General features: G+C 42.1%; 1 protein-coding gene across 1 annotated transcript in view; it reads left to right on the top strand.

Moving 5' to 3' along the window:
- The first annotated feature begins 1,445 nt into the window (after nucleotides 1–1,445).
- Mcm9 (minichromosome maintenance 9 homologous recombination repair factor) overlaps nucleotides 1,446–15,797 on the top strand; it is a 71,785-nt gene continuing 57,433 nt past the window's right edge. The window contains exons 1-6 of the mRNA XM_013115807.3: nucleotides 1,446–1,684; nucleotides 5,487–5,797; nucleotides 6,432–6,748; nucleotides 9,071–9,152; nucleotides 11,283–11,483; nucleotides 14,471–14,596. Coding sequence (XP_012971261.1) covers nucleotides 5,494–5,797; nucleotides 6,432–6,748; nucleotides 9,071–9,152; nucleotides 11,283–11,483; nucleotides 14,471–14,596 — 1,030 coding nt within the window. The 5' untranslated portion in view covers nucleotides 1,446–1,684; nucleotides 5,487–5,493. The remainder of the gene's footprint in view (nucleotides 1,685–5,486; nucleotides 5,798–6,431; nucleotides 6,749–9,070; nucleotides 9,153–11,282; nucleotides 11,484–14,470; nucleotides 14,597–15,797) is intronic.

Genomic DNA, 15,797 nt, shown 5'->3' with positions numbered 1-15,797 from the left:
ATATTTTCTTTTAAATAAAAATCTGCAAAAGTGGCCATGCTGTGCTGGGAGAAAGTAGCCTTTCCTTAATGGGCCCCAACAAAGCCTTGCCTACATCTTCCTTCCGTTAAGACAAAAACTCCATAAATTGCAAATACTTCTTAAACTCATCCACTCAGAAATTTGGAGACTGAGACTTACTGGAGAACTGGTTCCAAGATTAAGAGCACTTGCTGCTCTTCGAGAGGACCCAGGTTTGGTTTCCTCCATCCACATTGTACCTCACAGTCATCTCTGGCTCTGGAAGATCTGACACCCTCTTTGAACCTCTGATGGCACTAGACATGTACATGCTATAATCCATACATTTGAGCAAAACACCCATAAACATAAAATAAAACTTAAATCTAAAACAAACACTACTGAACCACCACCTAAATCAACGTAAGTTACTAAGTAGGCTATCATAGGCCTATTGATTTACTGTAACAGGAACTAAAAGTCCAGCTATCATTGCAAGGTTCATGCTGAGCCTCAGTGTCAATTCTCCATTCCCTCAATAGTTTATTTTTTTTATTTTTCCAGACTAGTCTCTGTCACATTGTTCTTGAAGTCAAAGGATATGGGAAGAAACCTGCAATTTTTAAATACTTATGCAGTTATGTTTAAATTTTCAATGTCCCGGTATTTCTTAATATATAGGAATACAATTGATTTTTAAGCACTGATCTTAGATTCAGTAAAAACCACTTATGAGTTTTAGTAGCCTTTGTATACATGTCACTATTTTCTACATAGTTTTAGGCTCTCTGAATACAGTTAATTTACTTCTTTCTCATTTGGACACCTTCTTGCCTTCTTGATGCAGTGCAATGTTGATTAAACGTGAGGAGGAAAAATATTTTTGTTTTTACATGGAAAGCATTCAGTATTTTACATGGAAACCCAAACAGTGGGTATTTTTGTAAAGACAATTGATAAACACATTACTGGGACAGAATACGAAATTTAATAATAACCCCACACAAATTTTTAACAACTGATTTTTTTTCCCTTATGTGCACAATTCTTTTCTGGGAAAGGCAAAGCTCTGAAACAAAAGCTAATACATAATCATCCGACATATAAAATTTAGCTGGAAATGAATCAGAGACGTGAGACCTATACTGAACAAAAAATTCCACCTTTACCAGAAAACGTAAAGAAAATTATCATTTGTTGTGATTTTTAGTTGGGCAGATTCCATAGATACTGCCCCAGTCCCGCCCGAGGTTCCCCGTAGCTCTTTCCTAGTCCCCAACCTGGGTTCCTACCGCCCGGCAACCACCAGCGTCGCCCTAACCCCGCCCGCAAACCCCCTTGCCCCACCCAAACTCCGCCCTAGTTTTCACAGCCCCGCCCTTCGCTGGGTCCCCGCCCCCTGCTCTCTGCTTCCCGCGCTGGTAGGGGCGCGCGCCCGCCTGCGTCCGGACCCGGAAGAGCCGCAGCGGCCGGAAAGTTGGGACCGTGCGCGGCTCGGGGTCGGCGGGAAGCACAGCTCTGCCGAGGCCGGGCGAAAGCATCGGGACGAAGCCTGCGCGTCCCCGCGTAAGGCGGCCCCTTCAGCGGCCGCGCGCACGCCCCGCCCCCTCCCACGCCGCGCGGGTCGAGGTGAGCCCCGGCGGGAGCAGCGCGTCCCCGGCGAGCAGACAGTGCGTGTCAGCCAGTAAGTGACGGCCGCAGCCGCGTGTCCCGGGGCTTGTTTCCCTCCAGGGTTAGCGTCAAGTCTCACCCGCTTCCTTTAGTTTCTAAACTACCCGCGGAGCTGGAAGCCCACCTCCAACCACCTGTGGATTAGGAACCAGATTTGGAAAGCATCCCTCCGCCCGGCAGGGATCGCTTGCCAGGCGGCCAAGGGGCGCGCAATGAGCGCGCACCAGCCAGCGGCGCGCAACGTGGGGCCGAGACGCGCGCACCAGCGACAGGAGCGCTACGCGGGCTCAGACGCCCGCCCCGGCAGGGCGTGGCCACAGCATCCGAGGGGCGGGGCTGCGCGAGCCTCCGGGAGCCCCGCCGGGCTCCCTTCCGAAACTGCTCTTTTTGGCGCCACAGTATGAAATAAAATAAAGCTGTTTTTATTTGTTTGAACGCCAGATACTCAGCAAGACAAAAGGAGAGGGAACTTGGTTGTTGTATAGGCATCGTGGCCCAGTTAGTAAATGGCTTAGGTCTGTGCGGAGATACCGGTGTTGGCAAACTTAAGCCATTGCACAGATGTTGAAAAAAAATAACAAAACAGTTTTTTTTGTTTGCTAAACAACCGGCGCATTTAACAGTGTAATTTGACGGTCTAACCAGGCAAAAATTTTACCTGCCCTGAATATAAACCTAAAATTCTTCACCTATGTTGTATTTTAGTTGTTTTTCTAGATTACTAAATTTGATGCTCTCCATTTAGTCACTCTTGAGAGTGGTGTTGGTTTTTTTGTTTGTTTTTGTTTCCAGCAAAGATCATATCGTGAAATACTATGTGATCCCTTTCCAAATACTTCCTGTTTTACTCTTGGTTAAATATGTATGCTGTTACCTAACAAAACCAAGTTGGTTAGTGGTCTTTTGAGGGGTTTTGTTTGGGTTTTTGTTTTTTGAGACAGGGTTTCTTAGTTAACAGCTCTATGGACCAGGCTGACCTGGAACTCACAGAGATCAGCCTGCCTCTGCCTCCCAAGTGCTGGGATCAAAGGTGTGCACCACCACCCCTGGCTATTTTTGTTGTTGTTGTTATTGCTTAGTGTTTTAGTGTTGACTTACTTTCCCTGATTCTCAAAAAAATTATTTATTTATCTCTTAATCTCATACTAGCTTCCTGTAATTGCCAGTATTCTTGGCTTAACTGTGATGTAACTTTACACCTCTCCTACCTCCTAGCTAAGCAGAGAGGTTCAGCGAAGGGAGAAGGCGGTGTGATTCAGCTAGGGGATGCTAAGTTGAACTTTATATCCGTCTTCAGTCATTATGTTTGTAAAGTATGATAAATATTGAATAAATAAAATAAATCCAATTAAAAACACACCTTTGGTAAAGTATTTGCTCTGTTTGTAAACTTAGACTCATTTGCAGCTGGAATGGAACCCCTCAGTGCAGTTAACAGTTTCTCCTCTGGGACTTGTCACTTCATTTAAATTAAATCCCTCCCCTTTGTTCCTTCTTTCTCTCTTAGTATATGTGTACCTGAATGTTATATGCAACACATGTGTGTAGGTGCCATCAGAGGTCACAAAATGGCATCAGATCCCCTGGAACTGGAGTTACAGGGCCTGGGATCCCTCCCTATATTGGTGATGGGTTCCAAATCCAGGTCCTCTAGAAGAGTAGCAAGTGCTCTTAACCACTGAGCCCCCACCCCCTTGCTCTCACTCGTGCTGGGTTTTGACTCCTTATGGAGCAGTTTTGTTTGCTCTGTCCCTTGGGTCTCTGAGGGCCTGGTACTTCTGCTTCTTTTGCTTGTGAGGATAGTGGCTCGTGCATGGTAGATATTAGGAAATGCTGAAGTGGGTTTAGGATTTGTGATGACTGTACCTGTGGAAATGAGGCAGGCTCCTTGTGTTTGTAAATACACGTTTGAGAGAGAGCCAACAGAGTGAAATTCGTGCAGTACAGTGTGCTCCTAGCTTTCCTACGTCCTTAATGACTGCTTTTACTGAAGCCCATCATTTTCCTATGTTACTAAGAGAAAGCAGGAAAAAAGTTTGCCTCCAATGTACAATCCTAAAGCAGACCCCTAGTCATGTTAGAACTGTCAGTCTGACAAATAGTATACTTTGTTATGCAGCAAAGTGTGTTTGTGCACGTGTGTGAGACTGTGTATGTGTGAGATGTGCATGCTTGTAATCCTAGCACTTGGAATACTGAGGCAGGAGAATTGATGTAAATTCGAAGCTCAGCAGAGAGACCCAGAGAATTCGTCAAGAAATCAATAAAGGCAGGGAAGGGAGGGGGGGAAAGGATGAGGAAAAGAAGGCCCAGAACTTTCTACATATCGTGTATATAAATTGTAATGTTTTAATAAAGGGCTAAAGAGGAGAATGATTTAGGGAAAATAGATGAGAAATACTCTGTGTCATTTAACTCTGATGATCAGCAGCACAGGCCCCTTCCCATGGCCTCACACGGTGTGCTTCTCTGGGTGCAGCAGGCTGGTGCTCCAGTTGAACCCAGATGTCTCTCTCATTTCACACCCCCCCAAGCCCCCCATCATTTTCCTTCACTATTTCAGGCATCTTTCCTGGCTCTTACAGATGTCAGGATGCTCAGAATGCACATTAACGCTTTTAACGCACATTGCCTTTAATGTACTTAACACATTGCCATCAGCATGCTAAACGCTAGGCTCTTCCAGTTTTGCCATGGTGACAGTTCTGGAGCAATCTTTTGAACAGTGCTCAACCCCTTGATGTCTGCAACCTATCTTGTAGATTTGCTTGTATGTGGCCAACAGAGCACCTCCATGTTTTCTAATGGACTTAGAGAACATAGAATGGAGCCTCTCCTCTTTTATAAGTCATTTTACCAAGTTACTGGAAGATGGCTGCTGCATCAGGAAGAACTTCACTATTGTTTCTTTGTGCGCATGCTCGTGGGGGGGGTGCGTGCCTATATGCTATAGCATGCATATGAGGGTCAGAGGACAACTTCTAGGAGTTGTTCTTGCATGTGGAGGTCAGAGGACAACTTCTGGGAGTTGGTTCTCGCCTTCCACCTTGAGGCAGGGTCTCTCTTGTTTCTGCAGCTGCACAGTATATTCTACAGTAGTCGGCCCTTGAATTACTGGGCAATATTCCCATCTCTACCATCTCACAGTGATAGTACTAGAATCACATATGTGATACGTATGCTATTGGATCCAGCTGTAGGCGAAGTCACTCTCAGATAACCATAAGAGACTTATTTAATTATAAATGCTTGGCCGATAGCTTAGGCTTGTCCAAGCCAGTTCTTACAACTTAAATTAACCCATTTCTATAAATCTGTGGGCTGCCTGAGGCTCATTTACTTCATCTATGAACTTCCCATGTTACTTCTTTCACATCTGGCTGGAGACTCCTCAGACTCTACCCTTCTCCCCAACATTCTCTCTGCCCCCCAAATCCTGCCTATGTATTGGCCCATCAGCTTTTTTCTTAACAATGAGAGCAACACATTTTCTCAGTGTACAGAAAGATTATTCTACAGCATCCAGCCTGTTGGGGAGGTTCCAGGTATCCAGACTGGGGTCCCTAGGCTTGTGCTGAAAGTGCTTTCCCCCACTGAGCCTCCTCTCTAGCCCCCATGCCATTGCTTACTAAAGCACGTGTTTTACATAACTATACGGGATCATTCATCTGTAGGTAAGATTGGATTCAGATTATTTTGTGACTGCAGTGTGACTGGGATGGTTTGTGAGCACAGGATCTTTTTTAAGTAGTGTGCAAAGCTTGAACAGCAAAGGTATATATAATACCATCCTTTCTTTCTCTTTCGTAACCTAGATTCAAGATGAATAGTGACCAGGTGACACTGGTGGGACAAGTGTTCGAGTCCTATGTGTCGGAGTACCATAAGAACGACATTCTTCTGATCTTGAAGGAAAGCGATGAAGACGCTCACTACCCAGTTGTGATTAATGCCATGACCCTCTTCGAGACCAACATGGAAATTGGAGAGTATTTCACTGTGTTCCCCAACGAAGTGCTAACTGTTTTTGACAGCGCACTTCGCAGGTCAGCCTTGACAATTCTACAGTCCCTTCCTGAGCCTGAGGGGTTTTCGATGAAGCAGAACCTTCATGCCAGGATATCAGGTAAATCATGAGACAATGTTGGTGCATATAGTATTCTGGGAAGATGTGTAAAATAGAGCACGTACAGGACTCAGCCTTAAGAAGTGATTGTGATTTGGGGGCAGGCGAGATTGGCTCAGCAGATAAACGTGCTTACTGCCAAGTTGACAACCTGAGTTTTCTCCCTGAAACTCATATGATTGGAGAGAACTGAATCCCAAAATTCGTTCTCTAGAGATGTGCTTTCAAAAGAGACCATTGGTTTCTGTTGCCTGAAATTCTTAATTGGGTTGATGATCTGATTTTCTAAAGTAAGGCACAAACATGGTCAAGAGCTTCCACACAATATGAAGACCTGAGTTTGGATCCTTAGCTTTACGTATACTGCCAGGTGTGCAGGTGAGCATCTGCAATCCCAGCACTCCAGAGGCAGACGCAGGAGAGTTGCTGGAGCTTGTTGGCCAGGCATTCTCATGGAATTGGTGATTTCCAGGTTCAGGGAGAGACATGGTCACAAAATACCACATAAATAGTTCAGGAAGATACTGAACATGACAATCTGGTATCCACACATGGGCACCTATCCACCCACACACAGTAAAGTGCTGCAGAGTCAGTTATCAAATAGAAATTGATGATGTTATTTTTCCATTAGGTTTGCCCGTTTGTCCTGAGCTGGTAAGGGAACACATCCCTAAAACCAAGGATGTGGGACACTTTTTGTCTGTCACTGGGACGGTGATTCGAACAAGTCTGGTGAAGGTGCTGGAGTACGAGCGGGATTACATGTGTGACAAATGCAAGCATGTGTTCGTGGTGCAGGCTGACTTTGAGCAGTATTACACCTTCTGTCGGCCATCTTCATGCCCAAGCTTGGACAGCTGTGATTCCTCGAAATTCACTTGCCTCTCAGACCTGTCTTCATCTCCAGCCAGATGTCGGGATTACCAGGAAATCAAAATTCAGGAGCAGGTAAATGATAAACCAGTGGGGGGGAGGGGAATAACACATTTGGAAGTGCTCTTTTGTACCAGAGCCAAGTGGCTGGGATTGGAGAATACAGAATGGAAACAAATTACCCCGTGCCTTCACCTTGTGGAAGATCAAAGTCAAAATTGTCAAACATACATTAGAATGTATATTTTAGAAACCATGACATAATCATTGTTTTAGGCACTGATGAGACTTTAGAACCACTTAATAATGTTAAAATTTTAAAGTAAATATTGGGGCTAGAGAGATGGCTCTGTGGTTAAGAGCACTTGTTGCTGCTCTTGCAGATGATGTGGGTTTGGTTCCCAGGACCCACATAGTAGGTGTCTGCAGCTCCACTTCCAGGGGATCACACGCCCTCCTCTGGACTCTGAGGGTACTGCATGCATATGGTGCACAGACATACATGCAGGCAAAAACACCATCACATAAAGTAAAAGTAAATAGAATAAATGAACAGAAAGTTTGTATCAAGCATTCTAAACTAGTTGTTCTTGTTTAATGGCTGCCAAACATTGGAAAGCACAGAGTTTAGGGTTTGGTTCAAAATTTTAAATGTATGATCACTCTTTAACAGATAAAGGGAAACTTACCTTTCCTTTCCTTAAATCCAAAAGTTTGCTTCCTCATGTAAATAAGGAACTAGGCAGCTCAAGGCCAGCATGTCAGCTCCTCAGTATGGGGTTCTTACAGTTCCCTTTTCTTGTCCCTCCGTTGTTAATTTAGATAGGTCTCACTTGGTAGCCCATGCTGACGTGGACTCACCATGTGTGGGAATAACTTCCGAGAAATACTGTTTGAAGCTGTCCCTTACAAATCAAACTTTTGCCCATCCTGTGACCATTCTCTATACATTCTGCTTCTGTGCTGTATTTTCAGTCAGTTTACAATTAACCAACCTTTAAGAAACAGTGTTAGCAACCTTAGTAAACTTGAGTGGCCCCGATGATCTATTCCCTATTTCTCCTTCCTGACGCATTTATGCCTGCGATTCCGAACAATGCATGGGTGAAGATGTGGTGACATAAGACCGTTCACTGGAGGTAGTGAGGCCTTCAAAGCAGTGCCACCCCACAAAGAATGTTGAAAGTGACGTGGGTGTAAATGGATAGTGTCTGTTTGTGGCTTCGTGAGCTGTTCTGAGACAACTGGGCCAGAACAGTTTCCTCCCTCGTGAGATTCCCATAAAAGGTTAAGACAAGAGTGCCCCTTTCCTTTTGGAGGCCATGTTTGCTTTGCTTCAGAACAAGCCAGGCCCACTCTTGGGTAAATGAGAGCAAAGGGCAGTTTCTTTCTGTTACTTCATACCACACTGCCACAACATGTGTCCCAGGCTGGCCTCAAATGCATGATACTCTTCCTGCCACAGCCTACCAAGGGCTGAGATTGAGACTATAGGAATGTGCCACCACGCCTAGCTTTTTCCACCAGCCTCGACACATGGCTTCTATTCCTGTCATGCTTTATGGTCTGGGATGGTGGCTACAGTTTCTAGTCAGAAAATTGAAAAAGGATGGTCAGTCAGATACACCTACCATCTAATAAGTCTTGTCAGCCTATGACTGCCTATGTTTCATTGGTCAGGACTTAGTCTTATGACCACACCTAGGTACAAGGGAGCTTGGCAAAGTCATTGACAAGGCTGTGTCTACATGGAATAAAGCCAGAGTTACTAAGGTACAGTGGAGGGACTGGAGATTATGAAAGAAAATGTCTCTCCATTGCTAAATAAGTAACTTTGTCACTTAAGTCAGTTTGAATATTTATTTTAACCATCTACAATGTACATTATAGAGTTATTATCCCATATTTGGTGTTTTAGCTTTACTCTACTTGAGTGAATTCTTTTTTTTTAAGTTTTATTTTATGTTTGTATATGGGTCTCTGTATGTGGGTACCCACAGAGGCCTGATGGAGCTGGAGTAATAGGTGACTGTGACCCCGAAAGACCAGTTGAGACATCTCTCCAGCCCTAGTGTTAGTGAATTCTTTGTTTTTTCAAGACAGGGTCTCACAATGTAGCCCCAGCTGTCCTGGAACTCACTATGTAGACAAGCTTGCCTTGAGACACACCTGCCCGTCTTCCACAGGCTGGGATTAAGGAGCACATGCTCAGCTAGTGTTAGTGAATTCTTGAACTGGTATTAGTTATAATTTTCAAGAAAAAAATCCTTAAGTCCTATCAGAATCAAATTATATGATACTATCGGAGAAATGGAGCAACTTCAGGTCCTACTACATTGTGGATACATAGCATCTAGTTAAGCACACTCATGTTTATCATTATGTTTTCTTTGGTAGGTCCAAAGGCTGGCTGTTGGGAGTATTCCGAGATCTATGAAGGTTATCCTGGAAGATGACTTAGTAGACAGTTGTAAATCTGGTAAGGAATTACTTTGTAGCTTTTGAGACAGCATTTCTGTGTTGCTCTCATTAGTCTTCAACTCTTGGGCTTGAGTGGTCCTCAGCTCCCCTCTTCCCCCCAATACCTCGGACTGCATGTGGCCAGCAAAAGTAAACTTTTGGTGGTACACACAAAGTTGTAGAAGGCATTTGTTTTGGGCTTGGAGGGGGAGGAGGTGAGAGCTGAGGTGGAGATGACCAGTCTACCCCTGTTGCCTGCTTGTTGACCAGGAACTGCTCACCTAACACATTTAAAGTGATGCGGCAGAACTGGAGATAGGTCCAGATCACTCACTGGTGATCCAGTGCTCTCTTCAGTGGGTCATGTTTAATGGTGTCATCTTCAAAAGGGGACTAGTTGATGTGGTGGACAAAGGATGCCAGGTGTGCCTGTCAAATGCTACTAAACATCTTACTGGCACCTAAACAAAAGGAGTGATTGTTTCTCTGTGCTGTGTGCTAGTGACTACACAATACAGTGATGCTGATTTTGAAAAAGAATATTTTTTAGCAAAGAACATTATGTTTCCATATAATTCACTGAAACTGAATTATGTCTGCACTGAAATCTTATTTCTTTCCATTGTCATTAATAATAAAGGTAAAAGCAGTCTGTTAGCAGCCATTGGTTTCATTACCCACAGCTAATTTCCCAAACCTAAGAAACCAAAAGGTAGAAATAGTGTAATCCTTGCCCTCCAGGAATTCACACTCCTCAGAGCAGTGAGGTGGAGTACTGTGCTGACAATTGTATTGTAGATCAAAGGAAAGAATCTGACTGCAGATGTCTGCAGGACTAAAGCTGCTGGAGAAGGGAGCGGGATTGGAATGCTTAAATGGAAGATCTCTAGCTGCATGAATAGTTTGCATATTAACTATAGAAAAATACAAAAGTTTTAAATATTGTTACTGCGAACTTCACAATTGCAATGACATATGAATCTGCCATTTGATAAATATTTGTGTATTTGAAAACATTATGTATTTTCAGTACTCTGCAAATGCAAGTTAATTTTGATATAATAGCTAATACTTACTGAGATCCCATTAATTTATATATATTTTATGATTTAATTTTCATTGACAATTCAGTCAGATAATTTGCCCAAGAACAGTGGCACTAGGATCTACATCCAATCGGACAATAATGAGATTGCTGTTACTCTTGGCCACTCTTCATTACTCTGCATTTTCCATATAATCAACTGTTGATTGAAGTCTGATTTTTACTAATGGATACTATATCTAAAGTTAAGTCCCTCATTAATGAATGTGGGAGAACATCAATAAAATCCATTAGAATGAAGGTAATAGGGTGTTTCAGGTAAGTGCTCACGTAAACTTATTCCAGTAATTTTCACCTAAAATGTTAAGAGGGAATACAGTAAAATGCCATTATTTCAGGTTGACTTTGACAGGCATCAAGCTCTCAGGAACATGTATGTAGAACACACATTTATTGTACTTATCTGTCTGCATTTGTCATTAAGGTGCATTTAGCTAGAAATGTGCCTGGTAGTGTATGCAGCAGCACCACCATCTTTATGCAGTTAACACTAAGGAGCCTTTCTCTGGGAAATCAAAAGCTCTGCAGATTACATATTCCTCCTAGAGATTTAGAGTGAAAGGCGTTATAAAAACACGTGTGAGGATCTGCCTACCAGGCATAGGTTTTCCTCAGGTAGGAAGGAGCAAGTTGGTTGTTCCTTTCTGCTCTGAAGTAGAATCGGTATCCATTGATTTATTACAGTTCATTCCTTCTTTGAAAAAAGTGAGTCAAATATTAGCAAAAAAGCAGAAAGAACCACAAGAAACTAAAGTGCATGCCAATCAGCACAAGGCTGTCTCCTTTCCTAGTTCCAAGCTAATTCAGTTTCACTTTCTGGCTGACGAACAGTGATAAATAAACCACCTCGTACTCTCTTCCCAGTAAGGGTAACAATTGTGATTATTACACAGCAGGTTTTTCAAAAGTTAAAACTGCCGACTTTTGACCTTAACTATTCAGAAACAATTACTTGTTGGGGACTGAGAATATGGGGTGTTTTGTCCTAAACTTGCTGACCACTTTCTAGATGAGCATATGTACTCATGTGGTGCTTTTTCTTAGGGGATGACCTCACTATCTATGGGGTTGTAATGCAACGGTGGAAGCCCTTTCAGCGGGATGTACGCTGTGAAGTGGAGATTGTCTTGAAATCCAACTATGTCCAAGTGAATAATGAGCAGTCCTCAGGGATGGTCATGGATGAGGAAGTTCGAAAAGAATTTGAAAACTTTTGGGAACACTATAAGAGTGATCCCTTTGCAGGTTTGTGACTAAGGGCATAATGCTTGTCATAATTGATGACATTCAACTTGGTAGTTAAATGTGATATGTTCTGCAGATGGTTTACGTGCTGTGCAGGTCAGTGGCTTTATTCAAGGGGTGTCATTAGTATCTCTGGTAGCAGGCTTCCATCCAAGTCCACTTCTGGCACTGAGTTTTTATTTCTGTTGTGTGGTGTGTCTGTGCAATTCTGTATGCATAATTGTGTATGCATATGAAAGCCAGAGATCAGTTAAGCTTGTGTGATTCCTCAAGGACCATCACCTGTGTGTCTGTGATCCCCCAGCCCCACCAAGTTGCCTGCCTCAGGTAGAAGGCTCATAGATTTGCTGCAGTGAACCCCAGTGATCACTTCTCTCTGCAGCCCCCCCGCCACCGCTGCCCCATACAGGGATCACAAGCATGTGTCACCGTACCTAGCTTTTTATGTGGGTGCTGGGAATTAAGCTAAGGTCAGTCCTCATGTTTTTTGCATCACATACACTGATTTCTAGCACATTCTGAAGTAATGATAATTCCGTTAGCTTACGATTTTAAAGTTGGGAGTAGATGGAAAAGACCGATGGGAATGATGTACCGAATACGTCATCAAGGCAGTAATTCTGACTGAATTTACCATGTATTACATGAAATAAGACACCATAGCCTTGGGTTTGTAGGGCATGCTTTTTATTGGGAAAAAAAAACCTACATGTATAAGACATGCATTAAATCTGATTTTCATTTTTCTTTGGAGGTATCTTGAGAAAAATATGACTCCAATCTGACGATTATTATTCTCAAGTCACAAGCTGACCTAGACACTTATTTCACAAAATAAGGCTTCCATTTGTCTATAGGGCACTTTGCTTCCATTTTGTGTAATTTTCTTTAATCTTCCATGTGTAATTCCTTGATCTTTATGTGATGAGGGTAGAAAGGAGCCCAGTTCTCTGCACTGTGGCTTGACTAAGCAAGCACTTTGAGAATCATACATCTTTAAGTGCAGTTTTTGACTGAACAGGTCCTTAGAATGATATGTAATTCTTCTTTGAGCTGTGTTCATTCCTTATTCATTCCAGTGCCAGAGCTCATCTGCCTTCACTACATCATACTCTCCCCCCTAGAGAACCCCATGTTCTTTGTACTAATGAAGATCTGTCTTGTAATGAGAAAACCATAGCTATGTAACTCATCTGTCAGATAAAGCACAAAATACATATAATAGTTAGGAAGACCTGGGGAAAATCAGAGCCCCTTCTTACTTTCCTAGGTACAGGTGTGTTTTATTTGACCATTCTGAAATCCTATGTATGTGTCTTGCTGGATTGGGGAAGAGAAACTATATCCAAAGGACATCTTTGCTTTGCACTCCAATGCTGCTCCTCTTGGGGTTTGACTTGCTACTTGAAACTGTGGGAACTGCCTAGGCTGAGCCAAGTGCCTCTATTCTGATCTGCAGGGAGCCTGGTACTTAGGTGCTAGACAGAACTCCAAACACTGTATTTGGGTCTGTGGGACCATTTGAACTCATCATGTGCTGAATGAATTATCTTACAACAAAAAAGGTTTTCTGTATGGCAATGGAGAGTCAGTGACCTTTAAGTAGGACTGTTAATAATATGGACTGAATGCATTGTGTTCCATGATAAAGCCATGGAAAATGGAGGCAATGGATCCATTCTGTTACTGGTCAGAATCTCAAGTCTTCTTGCCTTAGAGCCCTGACTTTTTTCCTAGGCAAGAAGACTTGAGATTCTGACTAAAATCCAAGGGTTACACATAAAACAGAATGGATCCAAGAAACATGTTGAAGAGTACGTAAGCTAGGCCAAAAACTATCACATGCTGGCAGAAGTCATAGCGCAATGGTAAAGGGTACAGGCCTTAGTGTGCAGCCTACACATGGGTCCCAGCGCATCCTGGACGACAGCCTCAGCTTTCCTGCCTCAGTCTACAAGATTCTAATGAGTCTTCCCCGAGCCTTCCCATGGTTGACAGTCCCATGTACAAAGACCACTGTTCTGTTGAGCTACTACTTCCCATCCAGTACTGGCTCAATATTGACTCAGTGTCAAATAATTGATACTGATGAGCCCAGAACAGCAAAGGAAGTAATCCTTCAATTAACAGGAAGCCAGAAGTAAGATGTAGTAAATCTAGGAAGTATATTAACTACTGAGCAGACCAGTGACTGGATAAAATACTTTACTTACAAATATGCTAAAATGAGTCCCAGATGTCTTGCTTTTATTGAAAGCACACAATTCGACTTCAAGATCTTTACCTTGGATTACTGGGGTTGTAGTCTGCAATGATCTTAATATGCCAATACTATATAACTTATTGCAAATAAAACAATTTCCCAAGCAATCAGAAGTCAACTTGCAGGGTGGATTAGCTTTACTTCTTTCTCTTGTGCTTTCAGAAGCCGCACAAGCTCCAGCTTACCTCTTTAAAAAGGTACTGGTTATTATAATGCCTCGTTTCTGAGACTGGCTAATTTCCTTTTAACTAAGTAGTGGGATACTTTGAGGATATATGACTTCGTTATATTAAGGGATAAGGCTTGATAGCTAAAAGTTGAAAAAGAAAGAAACTGCTTTGTTTTAATTCAGTATGACAAATTTATAAAAACTTAAATAGGTAGCATAGGGCAGTGGAGGGGATGAGAGTCAGAGACACTTTTTTCATGGCACTAAATTTAGAATCTAAAAAGGTTAGTGAGATATGGTGCCATATACCTATAATCTCAACACTTGGGAGATTGCATTTGAAACCAGCTTTGGCTACTTTGCAGAACCACCTCAAAACCAAAACAAAAACGCCTAAGTGAAGCTACTCACACTCTTTCCTCATTTTTCTTGGTCCTTTGTCATTTTAGATCGGCACAAAGAGTATGTTTGTAAGAAAATGGCCGCAGGATAGTGAGATTTCAATGAGAGTTTCTGGAAAAACTGTTGAAAACTCTGATCTTTCTCACTTCCCAGGGAGGAATGAAATACTGGCCAGCTTGTGTCCTCAAGTATTTGGGATGTATCTAGTAAAGCTTGCTGTGGCCATGGTGCTGGCTGGTGGAATTCAAAGAACTGATGCTGCAGGAACAAGGGTCAGAGGTCAGTACCTGCTGCCTGCCACATTTTGAGAAATAATAACATAGAGGGGAAGAGAGACGCTTTCTTTCTTGAACAATAACTGCTTGTTGGAGGGTGGGAGCGGTGAGTTATAATGACGCATGTTTGAAAACACCAAAATGAAGTACATTACTTTGTATGCTAATTTAAAGAATTAATTTTAAAAACTGACTGTAGTTTCTCATATCTGGATTTTTTTATATAGCCTATATCTATATTTATCAGAAGCTAGGTTTTCTAGTTTCAGAAAGATGAAAGAATCACGAAATTTTCAGTCGTTATATACTACAAGCCTGTAAAGTACTACAAAATTGGCTCCCTTGTCTCCAAAAAAGAGTGAGAAAGATCAGAAATGGTGTCTTAGTGTCTTCCAGATGGTCTCCATCTGTGACTATGGACTGCTGCTCAGTCGTCTGCCTGCTGATTCTCCTGCTGGTAGAAGCAGATAAGCATCTGCTAGAAGTTGCTGCTGTAGGTCACATTCAAGCAGAGACCACTCCAAGTGCAACACGGATGGCAGAAAACTGTGCAGCAAGCACGGCACACACAGGGCTGTTGATAACCAGAGTTAACCCAAAGACTAAAAGAGCATTGCTCTAAGCCACGTTGTTAGCAGAACTCTTAAGACCGTATAGTACAGTAACAAATAAACAGACATTTTATAAATTATATATCTTGATCATCTGTTATCTGCAAGGCACTCTACTAAATGTTGTTAAGCTTAAATAATGGTTTCTTATTAATATATTTAGAAAATACTTAAGAAATTTGTTTGTCCAGTATAAGTATCTACCATAGGCTAGGCTTGTCCATTTATGTTAAATGGTAAAATTGAGTACTTAATAATTTTAAGGTATATGCTTCACTAAGCTATGAAAATTTACATAAATGAAAATGTTTTTAGTTAATATAATCATAATGATTTGATAATGTATAAAGCACTTATAAAATCCCCAACATTTAGAAGTATTTTTAAAAATAGATACTCTTGTAGGACTTAACATAGACAGCTTTAATCACAGTAGTTTGGATTTAAAAATAAGACAAAAAAGCAGAAAGTTGTTATAAGTCAAGGATTTTAAAAATGTTAAACATGGGCCTCAGCATCTGGAAAAAGCACACATTCTATTAAAAGACTTTAAAATTTCAATGTCACATTCAGTAACTAAAAATTGCTGTATTT

The sequence above is a fragment of the Mesocricetus auratus genome, unplaced genomic scaffold, assembly GCF_017639785.1.
Source record: "Mesocricetus auratus isolate SY011 unplaced genomic scaffold, BCM_Maur_2.0 Super-Scaffold_100018, whole genome shotgun sequence".
Classification (NCBI taxonomy): domain Eukaryota; kingdom Metazoa; phylum Chordata; class Mammalia; order Rodentia; family Cricetidae; genus Mesocricetus; species Mesocricetus auratus.
This window is presented reverse-complemented; position numbering and strand designations above follow the sequence as displayed.